The sequence below is a fragment of the Fusarium mangiferae genome (genome assembly GCF_900044065.1).
Source record: "Fusarium mangiferae strain MRC7560 genome assembly, contig: FMAN_scaffold008, whole genome shotgun sequence".
Taxonomy (NCBI): domain Eukaryota; kingdom Fungi; phylum Ascomycota; class Sordariomycetes; order Hypocreales; family Nectriaceae; genus Fusarium; species Fusarium mangiferae.
Window position 1 is genome coordinate 588,152 of NW_024573928.1, and position 15,320 is coordinate 603,471.

Sequence of the window (15,320 nt, forward strand, 5' to 3'; positions counted from 1 at the left end):
CTCAACTCTTCCGAATCAGGCTAGAATCGCAAGTTGCCCGACGATATAGTCAGTGGCCATTTCCACTTTTTGCGATTGTCCGTTCATTTCGTGCTCGACAGGGTCGATGGCGACATGATATCTATGGTTCTCTGTGGATGATGGGCATCTGCAAGTACTATAATATACCTTATCGATAACTATGCATAATCTTAATCATGGCTATTAGTGAAACCGTTGAAGAATACATGCAGGCATCTCCGCTCGCGAGTCAATATCGGAAGCTTAAATACTGACCAATCACGTATCTTTCCGACGACCTGACTCGAGTCTCAAGTCGGAAACATCTCCGCCTCTCCAACTCCCCCATTCTCCCCCGTTACCCAACTTTGTTTCTCATCACCTCATCGACGCTTCCCATCGTCGGTAACAGATCAACCTCCGACTCTTTTTTTCGTTTATCATGGCGGGGCGGAACTCTGACTCTCAGAGCCAGACATCCCCGCTCGAGTCTGGTGATTCGCCGCGTCCAAGACAAGCAGCCTGTCTCGTATGTCGCCGCTCAAAGATCAAATGCGACTGGAAACCGCACCAGGAACGATGCAGGAGATGCATACAGCTTGACTGCGAGTGTGTGCGTCCTGCTTATCATCCCGGACGGCAAAAGGGTATTAAAAAGTAATGTTCCCCGCATGTTGCATGTTGCATGTTGTTGTCTGTTATGCTGACTTGTCAGTAAACGAACGGGGTTGGATAAGGCGCTGTATCAGATTGACCAGGCTGTCAAACGCGCGAGATCAGCGTCGCAGAAGAATCCCGAAGATGATAGGATTCTGAACCATTTGCAGGAATTGCTCAGCAATGCGAACACGCCTGAACACGCGACTACTCGTGGGTACAGTGTCAGCGGTGATGGCGATGAAGATGCGTATTCGGAAGAGGAGGAGGAGCAGGATCCTGTAGCGATGCCTGATTTCATTCAGAGAACACAACAGAGTCTTGCTATTGACGACGCAGAGAATCCGCTACAACTTCTTGCAAGGGCATCGTATATCCAACCGTCACCTGAGTCGCGACATGGGAATTCTCCAATACAGGCGCATACGGCTAGTACGCAGGGTCAAACGGAGGATGAAATTCAAGCATTCTTTGCGCCGGCGCAAGTCCATCTCGATGTTGGACCGGATGTAGATCCTGTTTCTCTGGGCCTTGTATCTGAGGAGGAAGCGGATAAGCTCTTCAACTTGTGAGTTTGTTACTCCGTGTGTGGCGCGTACTAACCGCGTAGTTTTCATCGGAACCTCGCGCACACACGATGGGGCCTTGATCCAAGGATATACACCGTTGAATTCACGCGTTCGAGATCAGCGTTTCTTTACACGTCTATCATGGCTGCATCTGCACTCTTCATGCCATCAGCAGCAGCTCTCTCAAAACGATTATCGAATCACGCTAGAACTCTTGCGCATAGAGTCATGGTAAATCGATACAGATCTGTTGAAATCGTGCTTGCTTTCATGGTCAATATCCCATGGATGTTTCCGGGCCAGCACTCAACTGACGACGAAACGTGTACTTACATCTCCATCGCCAACACAGTTGCTACGGATTTATCACTCCACAAGAGTCTAATCTCACCGGAAATGGTCGGTTCAGGGTCTGGCATCGGTCTAGCAAGGGGTGACTGTCTCGACCCAAGAGCTGCTCTCGCAATGGATGGGTTTCCTGAGATAGATCCATGGTCAGAAAAAGGAAGACTATTTCTTCGCAACCGCGAACGATGCTGGCTATCGTTGTTTGTTCTTGAGCGAGGAATGTCTTTGGCTAGAGGGCGTCCGTTTTCAGTGCCGATGACAAGATCTTTGAAAGACTGCGATAATTGGCATCGATCTGAATATGCTGATCCTCTTGATGGTCATCTAGTTTCCATGGCGGTGCTAAGAAGAGATTTGGATGCGCTGTTTGCGACGGTTCGGGCTCTTTGCGATGGATCTCAGATGGCGTCCAGTGATGGATCATTGATCGCGCAGTCGTACGTACGCCACCAAAATTAGGAACGCAGCTAACAGTAGCAGGATTCAAGGGTCGATTGAACGATTCTTCGACCAGTGGTACACGGAATGGGGTGTATCAATCGGAAAAGGGCCAGGTAAGTTTCTTTGCTCCGTGACAGGAACCATGCTAACCATCAGACCGCCGTCTTCCCCCTTATGTCGAGATTCTTGTCACTCATACCCGATTGTCTATCTACGGCGGAGTAATAAACCATCCAACAGCCCCCCTCGAAGTCCGCCGTTTCTTCCACACAGCTGGTCTCTCATCCGCCCTCAACGTCATGCGAGCTGCAATCCAGGGCGAATCCCAACTTCAGTCAATGCCAAACAACACAGCCATCATGATATCATTCGCAGCCTGCTTCGCTCTCACACTAAGTTCCTACGCAACCGGTGGATCATCCCTAGCCCCAAGCGTCCGCAACCTCATCGACGAAACTGCCACAGTGCTCGAAAGGATCGGAAAAGTCACACGGCATCGTAATGGCCTTTCCATCAAGTACGGGAAATACCTCAAGCAGATCGTAAGAAGGGCAGCGACGGGAGATGGTATCTCGGACCCGAGAATGCCAATTGTTAATGAAGCACCTATCACGACTCCGACCTTTTTGGATCAGCAGGCGCTATGGCCTGAACCTTTACAATTCTCAGCAATGTCTGATGATCAGATCGTTCAGGCGCTGAATCAGCCAGGAAACGATTTTGAACCTTCGTTTGGGGGATTATCATGGGAGGACATGACGAATTTCGAATGGCTTTACTGGCCTGAAGTTGGTATATAATTGCTACATAAATCAACAAACAAGTTACTTGCTCAAATCAGTCACAATCAAATCCAGAACGCGTTTCTCAGCGAAGGGTTTCCTTCTCCGCTGCACTAATCCCACCTAGCCAATCTATCGATGTAAGCTGCCTAAGCTTCTCCATAAAGACAAACGTCAAAACAGTATGCGGTCTGAAGAGTCAGCTTAACTCAACACGAGATGCGAGGAACATACGTAAGTCTCAACCAAGCGGGTGTCCAGCCTCTCATGAGAAATCGTGGACCTTCTTCACGAAGACCGGTGCCCAGAACTTGAGCTAGGCCTTCTTTTCCGGCGCTAGATTGCATTCTACTCTTGAGGACGTCTGCAGGGGCACATAGAGTCGTAGCCATTGTTCCGGCGGCCAATGACGAAATAGCATGTGTTTTTGTATCATCCCCAAAACCGTTGCCGAGGAGATATTGTTTGGCGGAGGCGTATCTGAGTTGTGAGTTGAGTCACTCACAGAAGCAGTGAACTTACGTAGCAATCTGAGAAACATCTGTACTTATTAGCAAAGTCCACTTATGGAGCAGGAAACTCACTCATCAAAGCACTCCTCGCAATATTCGGAGCAATCCCCTTCCAGAATGCCCTCATCCCCTCTTCACTATAAACCCTCGCCAGCGCATCAAAAGCATGAGCATATCCGAATTGCTGCGCAGGAGCCTTTGCGCCATCTGCACACATACGGACGAGAACAACTTCAGCTGGATTGCCAACTAAACCAGCAACACCGCCAGCAACACCAGCACAAGCGATGTTCTGTGCGACTGAGAGCTTCTTGCCTGTGTATCCTCTCAGTTTATCTGAGAAGTAAGTGTGAAAGCCGAAACGGGCGGTTGAGTATGTTCCTTGACGGAGCATGGAGGCTGATAAGCCGTTCCAAAGTGATGGGATGCCTGCTCATTAGTTGGTGGACGGTATACAGGATGGGGACCTTACCATCTCGTGCGGCGAAGCGACAGAGGACGTTGAGCATGGAGGCATTGCTTTTGAGGACTTGCATGCGACTAGCTGGTTAGCCTAGGGATGGAAGTGTGACTGAGAAACTCACTATTTCGTTTGATCCAAAGGGTGGGCTTCACATGTTAGTCAAGCTCTCCATCGTCGAGGAAAACATACTGAAGCAAACAGCCATGCAAGCTGCAGCACCGCTACAAACAGTTAGCCATGTTCACACCTGTCGCAAAAGACATACCCAAGCCAAAAAGGCTCTTTCTTCTTATCAGAGCTCATTTCAACAATATTCTATCCCAACACACTATGATCTACTCCTCACATCTCCCTTCCATCTCATTGTTTTGTACGCTTACACGCGCTCTCGGCATCCAAATCTAGCTCCGCCCGCTCATCCATTCTGAACCCCGTAGAAAAAGCGGGCCCATCCCTCGGTCTCCAACTCTGACTCCCGCCCATCATCGTCATTGTCACAAAAGCGTCAGTACATCCTCGGCAAAAGAACGCAATGTCAAACGAGAAACAAGCAGACATGTCGAAACTATCTACGTCGCTGAAAGCGCTTATCAATGCGCCCTTCGCAAAGCCAGGTCCTCGTCCTGCGCCGAAACAAGTGCAGGAGTTGTATGAGGCCATCGCAAATGATGCTGCGATCAGGAACCTCGGCCCAAAGTCGTGGCTAACAGTTTCTGTACGTCGTCCACAATTGTCGCATCAATTGATTTTGTGTACTGATAATCTAGGCTGCTGCGACGTTTACGCTCAACTCTCCCGATTCCTTACCTGTCCTTCACCGCGTCGCGTCCGCAAAAGATCCCAACTCGGCTGTCCAAAATGCCGAGTTCATCCGAGAAGTCGGCCTCAAATGCATCAGCTTCAACGGCATCCCACGAACGATCAATTCTCTAAATGCGTTCCACGCATCGCTCCCCGAAGAAGTAACATCCAAACTGTCCACGAAACCAAGCCGACAACCGACGTCGCAAAACATCGACGAGGCGTTAGCGCGTGGTCGCGGACTATGGGACTCGATCTACAGACCGTACGAAGATAAGCTCTTTGAGAAGCTGGCGCTTGCGCATCCCGATTTACCCGTTTATATCCTCAGCAGTCACTATTCTGCTCTCCTCTCCGACCCTCCTGCTTCACAGCGCGATACACTTGCTAGTCTTGGGCGTGTTCATACGTCCATGATTGCTATTTCTTGTCTACGTGCGCAGACTGGTGTTGGACCACAAGTTTTGTCGCATGTGTTTGGATTGAGAAAGGCGCTTGAGGATGGGTCGTATAAGAATGATCAGGATGGGGAGTGTGAAGAGGCTGTGCAGTATTTGGCTAGTGATGAGGGTGGGCATTGGATTTTGAATACAGTGGATAAGATTGTTGAGGCCATTGGTGGAAGCAGCTTTGCGCCGGGTAGAGATTCGAAGCTGTGATAGACAATAGACGTATAATTGGATGATAAACAATTGATTTCATGCGATAAAGCTATTTGCAACGGTCTAAGCGCGGAATGGCTGTAGGTTCAACGGCGAAAGGTGCAACGTTGAGGCGCCCTTCGCCACTTCAATTGACTTCTCAAGTATATACAAGAAATAAATATCCATCCCCATTTAGGTCTGTCCCTGGTAAAGAGCAGGGCCCTTTCCGTCAAAGAACGTCTCATCCAACAGCGACAACAGCACCTTCTGACCCGCCCACTGCTCCTCAGCATTCGGTCGGATCTGCTCAGGCGGAAGAACAAAACCATTCTCACCAGTATCGCGCTGCTCAATAGTATACGAGAACTTGGCCCCTCCAACACTATAAACATGATCAGGCGCAGCGCCAGTAGTCACATACAAGACAGCACCGCTGGGACCGAAAGTATACGTCGTGTGATCATCTGTGCTCTCGCGAATAGCCTCACTGACAAGCGCAGCAGCCTTGGTCCACTTTCCAAGCTCAGGTGCGTACAGATCCTCCTTGTATCCGAAAGGAGAAAGGATGTACTGTCCGTAGCTGTGCCAGTCGATGTATAGCGCAATGCCCACCGTGTCGCGGAGCTGTCGGACGAATTTATCGAGACCTTGGTTCTCTGGAGTGTCGGCGGGCTTCTCACCGCGATACACTTGAGAGCAGGGATCCGTGGAAGCACCGCGCTTGTTGGAGTCCCAGCCGAATTCCCAGTTACGGTTGATATCGCGACCATAGCATGATTGGTTGGCTGCGGTGGCGGGAGGAGGTTGGCGGTTCTTTCGCCAGAGACGATCAGCGGTGGTAGAGTAGACCTGACAATTAGCTTAGCCCGTTAATGTCAGTGCAGAACTTACAAAGCCGTCGGGATTGACAAAGGGAAAGATGTAAAAGTCGTATTTGTTCAGATAAGTCTGGACATCTTCATCCCCGCTCTTGAAGCCCTTGACGAGTTGGAGGGTGATGTATTCGAGGGTCTAACGATCAGCAACGAAAGTCAATAGGTAGCAACAAACTTACAGGACCTGAGATCCATTCACGCGCATGTACAGTTCCATGGTAAAGCACAGCAGGCTTTCCAGGACCATCGTCACCCCAAAGATGAAGGCCGTAAATGTTTCTCTTCTGGTACGACTTGCCCGACGACACGAGCTTTGAGTTGTTTGGGAACTGCGCCTGCAAGTCGCGGAAGTAGTCAATGTGATCCTCATAGTTGTGAAACTCATCGAACCATGAGTCGTCATCTGCCTGACGCTTCCACTTCTTGCGCGAGACGCTCTCACCCGTGATTGAAGTACCGAGGTTCTCGTGCAGAGTGGTGTATTCAAGCTTCAGACTCTCAAAGGCGCTGATGTCATTGGGCGCGACGACAATGTCAACGTGTTGGTAGCCATGCTCCCACTCATCGAAAGTCACAGGAGTGAGTTTCTCTTTGATGGCGGCTTTGCCGTGGGTGTTTACACGGAAGACTTTATAGCCATCATAAGACTTGATCTCAGTCTTGGGAACAGCGAGTGCGCCCAAGGCGAGGGTGAGGAGGGAAACGATAGAGTACCTCATGATTGATGCGTGATGATTGAACTACCTGCAACCTACACTGCTATATAAACCACCTCCTCATTCTTGGCGAGAGTAACATCGGGCAAACTTTTGAGCACCGCAGAAGATGATCAGCAAATTAAACAGGACCTTCCCCATCGGCACTGGCGGTCATGTTCGCTATAACAAGGTATCAATGGCGCAAAACCGTTCAACCCGCCCTGCCGATCGTCCCAAATAGACTCGTAACCTTAATCTATTCCCCGCAGCGGAGCCCAACTTTATTCCAAGCCACCAGGGTTCAATGACGAATCTCCAAAAGTTCCACTCACCACACAAAAGTCCATCCATGGATAGGTATTCATCATTACACAAAAGTTCTTCTATGGTATCACTCCATCTGCTTCAAATCATCCACCACCGAAAAGTCCGCATCCGTCTTACTCCTAACCTCTTCCACACTAACCCCCGGCGCAAGTTCTGTAAGCGCAAGAGTACCCTGCTCGCGATCTACCTCAAACACACACAGATCCGTGATGATGGTGCTTACTACACGTGCGCCTGTTAGTGGCAGTGTGCACTGCTGCTTGATCTTTGATGAGCCATCCTTGGCGCAGTGTTCGGTGGCGACAACGATCTTGGTGTTGTCGGGGTTGGCAACGAGATCCATTGCGCCGCCCATGCCTTTGAAGACTTTGCCAGGGATCATGTAGTTGGCCAAATCGCCGACTGCACTAACTTGAAGGGCCTGGGATTGTTAGAGAGTGAATTGAGAGGGGTTTGGAGGACTTACGCCCAGGATTGAGACGTCGACGTGACCGCCGCGGATCATGCCGAATGACTCGGCGGAGTCAAAGACGGATGCGCCGGGGACAAGGGTTACTGTTTCTTTACCAGCGTTGATGATATCACTAATTTGTTAGCAACGCTTCACACAGAGACGATTAACTTACGGATCAACTTCGTCCTTTGTTGGATAGGCACCCATTCCAAGGATACCGTTCTCAGACTGGATGTGCACTGTTGAATCGGCAGGCAGGAAAGAAACAGCCAGCGTAGGAATGCCAACACCCAGATTAACATAGTAACCAGGCTTCAATTCCTTGGACGCTCGTCTGGCGATACGGTTTCGTCGCTCTTGCGCTTCATTCGTAGCCTTAGGCGGTCCATCCGATCCCTCCTCTCTCAACTTGAGAACTTCAATGTTCTTCTCGGCCGTAGACGGTACGATTCGGTCGACAAAGATTCCGGGGAGATCAACATCATTGGGGTCGATTGCGCCGACTTCGACAATGTTTTCGGCTTCGACGATTGTGAGTTTCGCGGCCTTGGCCATGATGGGTCCGAATGCTTTTGTTGCGTATCTGACTTGTTAGCACCGATTGAGGAGCCAATTGAGTAGACATACCGGAATACACAGTTTCCTTCCTTGTCGGCCTTCCACGCTCGAATGATAGCGACATCGCCTTCAATCGCTGTCTCCATGAGGAACGTTCGGCCGTTGAACTCGCGTGTTTCTCGCTTTCGACCTTTTTCCACAACAGCGCCCGACTTGTCCAGTCGCACGGGGATCTCTCCATCCTGCAAAAGTGTGTCTATCCTGTTAGCTTCGCTCAATCAATTGGCGGACAACGTACGAGCTGCAGTTGGCGTGAAGAATGCAGGAATGCCAGCGCCGGCAGCACGAATGCGCTCTGCTAATGTTCCTTGGGGACAAAGCTCAATAGCCAATTCGCCCGTCAGGTACTTCTTCTCCAACACCTTATTGTTTCCAAGGTATGACAGAATCAGGCGATCGACTTGACCGGCGCTTGTGAGCGTCGCCAAACCGCCTTTGCCTTCAACGCCAGCATTGTTCGACACAGCAGTCAGCGAATTGAGAGAATCGCGACCTCTTCTGTTCAGCGCGCCAATCAATGTATCCGCGACACCACAGAGTCCAAAGCCTGAACTCAACAGTGTCGAGCCACTCTTGATATCCGCAACCGCAGCATCCGCATCTTTAAAGAGCTTCGATCCTCCCCGCACCGCCAGCGCAGGTCTTGTTGTGCTGAATTGACGCGCTGTGAAGCTGCTTCCCCATGTGAGAGGTCTCGCCCGTAGTCTTAGTAGCTTCGACATGATTGCTGTGATGTTTTGTCTGGTGTAGTCATGATTGCGACTGTGATATGTTTAAAGAAGAGTATCGGGGGTACTTGTGGTTCCGAGGGTGCCGCGATCGGGGGTAGAAGTAGGACCGCAGAGACGTCATTTTCGGCGGGAGAACTGGCACCGATGAGCTTGAGCGGGTCGGACCCTGAATACGGTAGTGAGATCGGGTTTCGGATGTGAGGAAGAATTGGACCTGGAGGAACGTGATATTCTCGGTCATTTGGAACGCGGTGCTTGGTTCGCGATTGTTTGAAGCCGCCGGATCATAGTTGATCCCATTCAGCTGAAACAATACAGGGTACTCAAGCAAAGATGTCTACAGCATTCTCAGTAAAGTCATAAACAGCACCCTGAACTCGACAGGCATTCATTTAGATACCGTACTTTATTCTTAGTCATGGCTCGATTGCATGCAGCATCACGGTTAATTGTGGACCACGAAGATCATCAAGTGAAAGTCAATTGTTGTGTTGAACAAGTAGCAATTTGGGTATTAATCTAGTCTAAAGACGCCGACAACTCAAAGTAATTACAATTATTTGTTAATAGGTTCCCGATGGAAGCGGTTAGACTCCCAGCCATCAATCTCATCAACATGAACCTCGCGAACAAGCTTATAGCCGCCAATCTTGGGAAGAATGACTGCCCAGATGAGCCAGTAGATGGCGCCAGCAACCAAGATGGCGATACCAACGACGCAGTGGATGTAGTAAGGCATGCTCTTGTACTGGTTCTGGCTGGGGTCGTCGGGAGCGATGAATGGTGCGATCACCAGGTACATGTTGCTGAGAAGGAAGAACACGGTGACGGGGAGAGTCGCCTTGATCGGAGGGTTCCAGTTGTACTTTGCGCCGTGGAGGTAGAGATGGACGAGACCACCAGCGACAAAGGTGTTGACGATCGCAAGAGGATAAGAGATGAGGCTGATTGGTTAGCAATGTTAACAGACAGAGTTGAGGCAGATACATACTTGAGGATGAAGTTGTAGGCATCTCCAGGAGGAGGAGCAAGAATGACAATAACGCAAATGACCCAGTGCTCAAAGAGACCAGCGAGGGGAGCATTGAAAGGTCGGTTGCTAGCCCAGAGACGAGAGAAAGGCAGAATACCCTCGCGACCGAGTTCCTGGACGAGACGGCCCTGAGAGAAGATGACACTGAGGACGTTTCCGAACGCAGACAGAGCGACAAAGACGGACATGGCGCGCTCAGCAGCAGGGCCCATGACATTGCGGAAGAGCGAAGCAGCGACGAGACGTTCAGAGGCAATGATCTCAGCCTTGGAGACGGCGGCGAAGTAGGCGATGTTGACGAGGATGTAGATGATGGAGACCGAGATGATGGCAGTAGGGGCAGCGATCTTGAGGGTTCGCACGGGGTTGCGGGTTTCGCTGAGGGCGTAGTTGGCGTTGCTGTAACCGACAAAACTCCAGATGACGTTGTACAGAGCAGTGACAACACCATAAGCGCTACCGGTAGTACCCTCAAAGGCATTGCTGAAGTTGTTGGGCTTCTCATCAGTCTTGAGATGGCCACCAAGAGCGACGAAGCCGCAGATGATCATGATAAAGACGATTATGAGCTTGATGATACCTAGAGCATTCTGAAGACGAAGACCCCATTTAAGAGCAGTTCCGTGGATGATGAATGCAGTCGTGATACAAGCCAGACCGATACCACGCTGGTTCCAACGGTCGACCTCCTTGTTGGCAGCATGGAGGATGTACTCTCCGAAAACGACAGAGTTGCCAGAAGCCCAGCCCATGAGAATGATGTATGAAGCGTAGATGCCAGTGACGAGGAACTTGGGCTTGCGGTAGATGAACTCGAGGTAGTTCTTCTCGCCGCCATTCTTGGGGATACCGGTTCCCCATTCGAGGTAGACGGCTGTACCAGCGGCGGCGATGATGGAACCAACGACCCAGATGATGAGCGCGAGACCGGGACTACCGAGGAGAGCGAGGATAGAGCCGGGTGTGGCGAAGATACCGGTTCCAATGACACGGTTGAAGATGAGCATAGAGGCGCTCAGAACACCGATCTGGCGCTTATTTTCAGCGGCGACATGAAGACGGCCTGTGGAGTTAGCAACAATCTCATAAACAATTGTCATTGTAGACATACCCTCTTCACTGTCTGAACCGACATAGTTGGTCTTGTTAGCCTTGGGCTCAAGACCCTTGAGATCGTCGTTACTCATGATACCAACTCAATACAAAAACCCAATCTCTGATGAACCATCTCCAACAAAAAGGGGATCCCACATCCCCTTTAATACCTCCCCCATACCTATCCTCATTCCCCATGGGAAGGCAAAAAATTAGAAAAAGCTTGGGTGGTCCACCACGCAGCGGACCCAAAAGTCTAGAAGGCCGCCAGAACGGCACGATCCTTGAATCGTGCCACTCGGTGAGCCGCCAATCATGACGGGGCTGTGGATGGGGTGAAGCTCTTGGTGGGCAGCTAATGTGTCATGAAAATATCTGCTTGGTGTTTTTAGAGTGACTAGGACGATGACGCGATCTGAGGTGATCGCACGCTTATTTCCAGTTGACCAATGAGGTTTGGGTGACATGCGCAGTTGGTCCACTCTGGGCATGGGTGAGAAAAAGTCTCCCCGGGCATCGCGCCGCTTGTATAAGGATCCAGGCTCGTGGGATTGCGGCTTGTTGAGGCTCAATTTAGGTCTTTGTCTTAACTACCTTCCAATTTCAGCTGTGGATATTTGTGTATGAGGTATACGATCGGAAGAACGGGTGAGTATGCATCAAGGATCGATGGAAGTGGTTGCTTGTCAAGAAAATTACATCCCACGCTCATCCTGACCAGCAACAGGGCGCACCGCGTCGTGTGACTCCCCGAGGCATTGCGTGATGAACACACATACTTCCAAAGATAGTTAAAACAATAATAATAAACTCAGTCCCTTTCAGCCTGTAAGGCCGTACTCCCCGAAGATCCCTGCTTGCCACACGGGAGCTGCGATAATATCACCATCGTCGCCTCAGACCACGTCAAGTAAGCTCACCTGCCTGATCTACAATAGCTTGAACAAAAGTTCAAGAATATTTTTTGTTATTTCTTGGCTGTGTAGTGAATTGCTGAGCTATTGGTTTGCCTGTGTTGAAGCTAACTTGTTGTTGGGTGCTGGCCGATGACGTGCCCGGGCCAAGGGATTGTCCCTTAACTTAATATTTTTGCTCGCTTTTGCACGCTTTAAGCCGGGTTTCACGTGAAGAGCTGTGAAAAGGATGAAATATGTCAGATATTAGCTGCCTATTCTGTGTTTGTTGCCCGTGAATGTTGTTTGCCAAGACGATCTGGAACTCAGATCATAGAGATGATCATTTGCAATACAGCCACCAAATAGAGTCATCGCCAAAGGAGGAAAATACCGATGATAGATCGAGAATTCCACGGTCAGCAGTTGGATAGAGTAAGACTTACATGATCTCGTGTCCAATATCGCACATCTCCCCACTCAGGAGTACGATCGAGAACGATACTACTGTATCCTTGACGATGCGGGTGGCGTTAGTTTGCCTGGCGGCTATTAACCTAGCATGATCTGCCGGCTACTTGGCCCGATGGCGTTTAAGGTACTTCCTCACTAGTGGAGGGTTTTTGCAATTCCTTTTCGCTGAGTGGTTGCATGTATATTATGTATTGATGTTGCTTGACCCTACCCTGTAGCTAGGGTTTATTTTGACATACCGGAGAGCTCATCTATATTCGTTTGAGTTATATAGCCATATAAATCTTCAAAAGAATATACTAACATGGTACTGGGATTCTGTTCACATTTATGGTATGAAGGCTGTTGGATTCTGATTCTGTGTCAAGGACGAATCCTCGGCTTTTGCCCATGCAATCACTTAAATGCACAACAACGTTCGCGTCGACCTTTCAAGTTATTTGTGCTGGTTCAAGCCATTAGCGTTAATATCCTCTCGTTAATTTACTTCCCATACTCCTCGTTAGCATTACAATTTCAGTAGTATTTACTGGCCCTATAACTTGCATGTTAACTCTTCAAGTTCAGCTCTCCAGTACACATCGTATCACAAACCTTTATTTAGTTTATACACAACTCAAAGAAATGGATATAAATGTCCAGGAGAGTTGAAGCCTTTTATGTGCTATATAGTACTAATTTCAGAAACCGACAAAACCTAAGAACTCATGAGTGGAGTGCTTGGCGGCCTGGCCCATGAGAAGTTGAGAACTAAACTGAACCAAGAACATAGCCCGCACTGAGGACAAAGATGATTTGAACCTATGCACTATAGAGGTTGTTTCTACTAAGACAAGCCAGGCTTCTCAGAGTGATTGGCTCATAAATGGCTTCTTGGCACTGTAGCCATCATACCAAGAAACAAAAAGCTCATCAAGGCCTCGCCTCCGTTCTTCAAGCTACACCCCTGTATGAGAGGCAGTATTCTAAATTATTCGATCGCACGGACTTACCGTTACCAAAGATAAGATTAAGAAGGAAAGCAGTTGGAAAGGGGTCCATTGGCATTTGTCTGAGATGAAGCTGACTCAGACGTTTGGCGGGACACATGAAAGCCATCATGACACATGGGCAAGACTTGAGTGCCCACATTATAGCGACAGCATATACAAAGATCTCATATCTTGATATAGTTCAGATTAACGTGAGATTCCTGCTGCATGGAACTGTTTTGCTGCATATCGGGAAGACACCGCATCAAAAAAGGTGATGGTCTGTTGCAGCTTAGTCTCATGATATGAGCATCAGCCACCACCCATCGTGGGTCAGCATAGCAGCAGATATGTCGTTCACTCGCGATGAAAGAGTAGCTAGGAGATAGGCGAAGGAGTTCTTACGCACGTACGCCATGAGATGCTTGCACCTCGGTTCCTAAAGCCTGTGTGCGTGCCGAGCATGCCGAAACATACGTGGACTCTTCAATTGATCTCTATGCGTCGCATCATGTCAATGATTTACACCAGCACCATTCACTAAAAGCCAGCTATAGAACCGCCAATAAGAACAAGCAATCTTGGGGGTTGTCAATTGACAGGGACAGTGTGCTGTTGACGATGACGGCATAGTCATGACAAGCGGCATGGCCCGTAGCGGTTCTTAATTGCATGCCGATCTCTTCAACGGTCGGTGAATCAGTCACACGAGCGATTTCTAGGCATAAAGGATAACATTCAGATCAGCTCTTTCACCTTGCAAACTCTCTTTATGTCTTCATCTGCAGCCGCATCAATTGCCGATAGACAGTCAGCAAACGTGGTGGCTGATTGTGGCGTTACAGCCCCATATCAACGCGTTGCCGGTCAACGCGCCCACGCTCAGCTCAACTTGCGACCAGCATCTAACCACAGTGACGCAATACCACAACCGCTGAACACAACTCAACGCGAACAATCGCAAAGTCATCGCGACTACCGTGGTTTTCGCTGCAGAGTCATGGTATCACCCAACAAAGGTATTTCTCCCCTTCGCATGTCGCTGCTTCCGCTCACAATCCAGATCCCTACGACTTTCCAGCTTCCCCGTTGAAGACCCGAGACGCTATGGCTGCGGAGAGCCCTTCCAAGGAAGATGGCTTGGTCCATCGCGAGAAGCCCGACACCACAAAGGCCTCTCCTGCGTTGAGAACCGGAACTCCTCGTGGAAATACTCCTCGGGGCGCAACCCCACGAACTTCATCCCGAGTTGGCACACCCAAGGCTGGCACTCCGCGCGGAACCCCCAAAGTCAGCACCCCTAAGACGGAGACCCCCGCGAAGAAATCTGCACCCGTCGTCTCCGATTCCCCTGCCGAGCCCCCCGAAAAGAGCCTTGAGAAGAACGGCGACAAGCTCAATGGAGACGAGGTGAACGGTGTTGAGGTCAACGGCGATGCGCCTAAACCCGCCAATCCCGGTTTTAAGGAAGATGTGGCCATTGACGAGTTCATTGAGCATCGTGTCGACCCCGACAATTCGACCGTCGACATCAAAGTCAAATGGGAAGGCGGCGAGACCACCTGGGAGTCAGAATGGAGTCTCCAAGAGCAGGTGCCCACGCTGGTCTACAAGTACTGGGACAAGCTCGGAGGCCGAGAGGAGGCGACTCAGCTGGACGTCTACCACGTCTTCAAGATCCTCAAGTGTATCCCCGCCGCTGGCAGAAAGAAGACCAGCTATGAAGTCCAGTGGGTCGGCTACAAGCAAAACGACTCTACCTGGGAGAACGAGGAGAAGCTGCGATTAATCGCGCCGGGCGAGCTGGAGAAGTTTGAGGCTAAGCAGTTGGCTAGCGGCGCTTCTGCTGAGAAGCGCAAGACTGCACGTGGACCAGGACGACCTCGCAAGAAGCCGCGATACGACGACTGAGGAACAATTGGGGAGGGCGGAGA

At 50.0% G+C, this 15,320-nt stretch overlaps 7 protein-coding genes across 7 annotated transcripts; 3 read left to right on the forward strand and 4 right to left on the reverse strand.

Annotated features, from left to right (window-relative positions):
• Positions 1–442: 442 nt before the first annotated feature.
• FMAN_11146 (uncharacterized protein) lies at positions 443–2,815 on the forward strand (the record flags this gene model as incomplete). Its single annotated transcript, XM_041833920.1, has 5 exons — positions 443–657; positions 716–1,225; positions 1,268–2,011; positions 2,055–2,128; positions 2,172–2,815. The coding sequence occupies 5 exons, from the start codon at positions 443–445 to the stop codon at positions 2,813–2,815; spliced, it is 2,187 nt and encodes a 728-aa protein (XP_041684235.1).
• Positions 2,816–2,882: 67 nt separating this feature from the next.
• On the reverse strand, positions 2,883–4,075 carry FMAN_16150 (putative dicarboxylate carrier protein; the record flags this gene model as incomplete). The annotated part of the gene is made up of 8 exons (XM_041833921.1): positions 2,883–2,988; positions 3,032–3,277; positions 3,320–3,338; positions 3,382–3,738; positions 3,782–3,849; positions 3,894–3,918; positions 3,962–3,993; positions 4,038–4,075. The coding sequence occupies 8 exons, from the start codon at positions 4,073–4,075 to the stop codon at positions 2,883–2,885; spliced, it is 891 nt and encodes a 296-aa protein (XP_041684236.1).
• A 229-nt stretch (positions 4,076–4,304) lies between these two features.
• FMAN_11147 (putative conserved mitochondrial protein) lies at positions 4,305–5,232 on the forward strand (the record flags this gene model as incomplete). The annotated part of the gene is made up of 2 exons (XM_041833922.1): positions 4,305–4,487; positions 4,540–5,232. 2 exons carry the CDS (start codon positions 4,305–4,307, stop codon positions 5,230–5,232), a joined length of 876 nt encoding a protein of 291 aa, XP_041684237.1.
• A 177-nt stretch (positions 5,233–5,409) lies between these two features.
• FMAN_11148 (uncharacterized protein) lies at positions 5,410–6,811 on the reverse strand (the record flags this gene model as incomplete). Its single annotated transcript, XM_041833923.1, has 3 exons — positions 5,410–6,066; positions 6,109–6,228; positions 6,272–6,811. 3 exons carry the CDS (start codon positions 6,809–6,811, stop codon positions 5,410–5,412), a joined length of 1,317 nt encoding a protein of 438 aa, XP_041684238.1.
• Positions 6,812–7,181: 370 nt separating this feature from the next.
• FMAN_11149 (putative succinyl-CoA 3-ketoacid-coenzyme A transferase, mitochondrial precursor) lies at positions 7,182–8,911 on the reverse strand (the record flags this gene model as incomplete). Its single annotated transcript, XM_041833924.1, has 5 exons — positions 7,182–7,538; positions 7,584–7,701; positions 7,744–8,154; positions 8,199–8,385; positions 8,428–8,911. 5 exons carry the CDS (start codon positions 8,909–8,911, stop codon positions 7,182–7,184), a joined length of 1,557 nt encoding a protein of 518 aa, XP_041684239.1.
• A 565-nt stretch (positions 8,912–9,476) lies between these two features.
• FMAN_11150 (putative MUP1-High affinity methionine permease) lies at positions 9,477–11,140 on the reverse strand (the record flags this gene model as incomplete). The annotated part of the gene is made up of 3 exons (XM_041833925.1): positions 9,477–9,864; positions 9,912–11,016; positions 11,065–11,140. 3 exons carry the CDS (start codon positions 11,138–11,140, stop codon positions 9,477–9,479), a joined length of 1,569 nt encoding a protein of 522 aa, XP_041684240.1.
• A 3,353-nt stretch (positions 11,141–14,493) lies between these two features.
• Positions 14,494–15,297, forward strand: FMAN_11151 (uncharacterized protein; the record flags this gene model as incomplete). The annotated part of the gene is made up of 1 exon (XM_041833926.1): positions 14,494–15,297. One exon carries the CDS (start codon positions 14,494–14,496, stop codon positions 15,295–15,297), a length of 804 nt encoding a protein of 267 aa, XP_041684241.1.
• Positions 15,298–15,320: the final 23 nt, after the last annotated feature.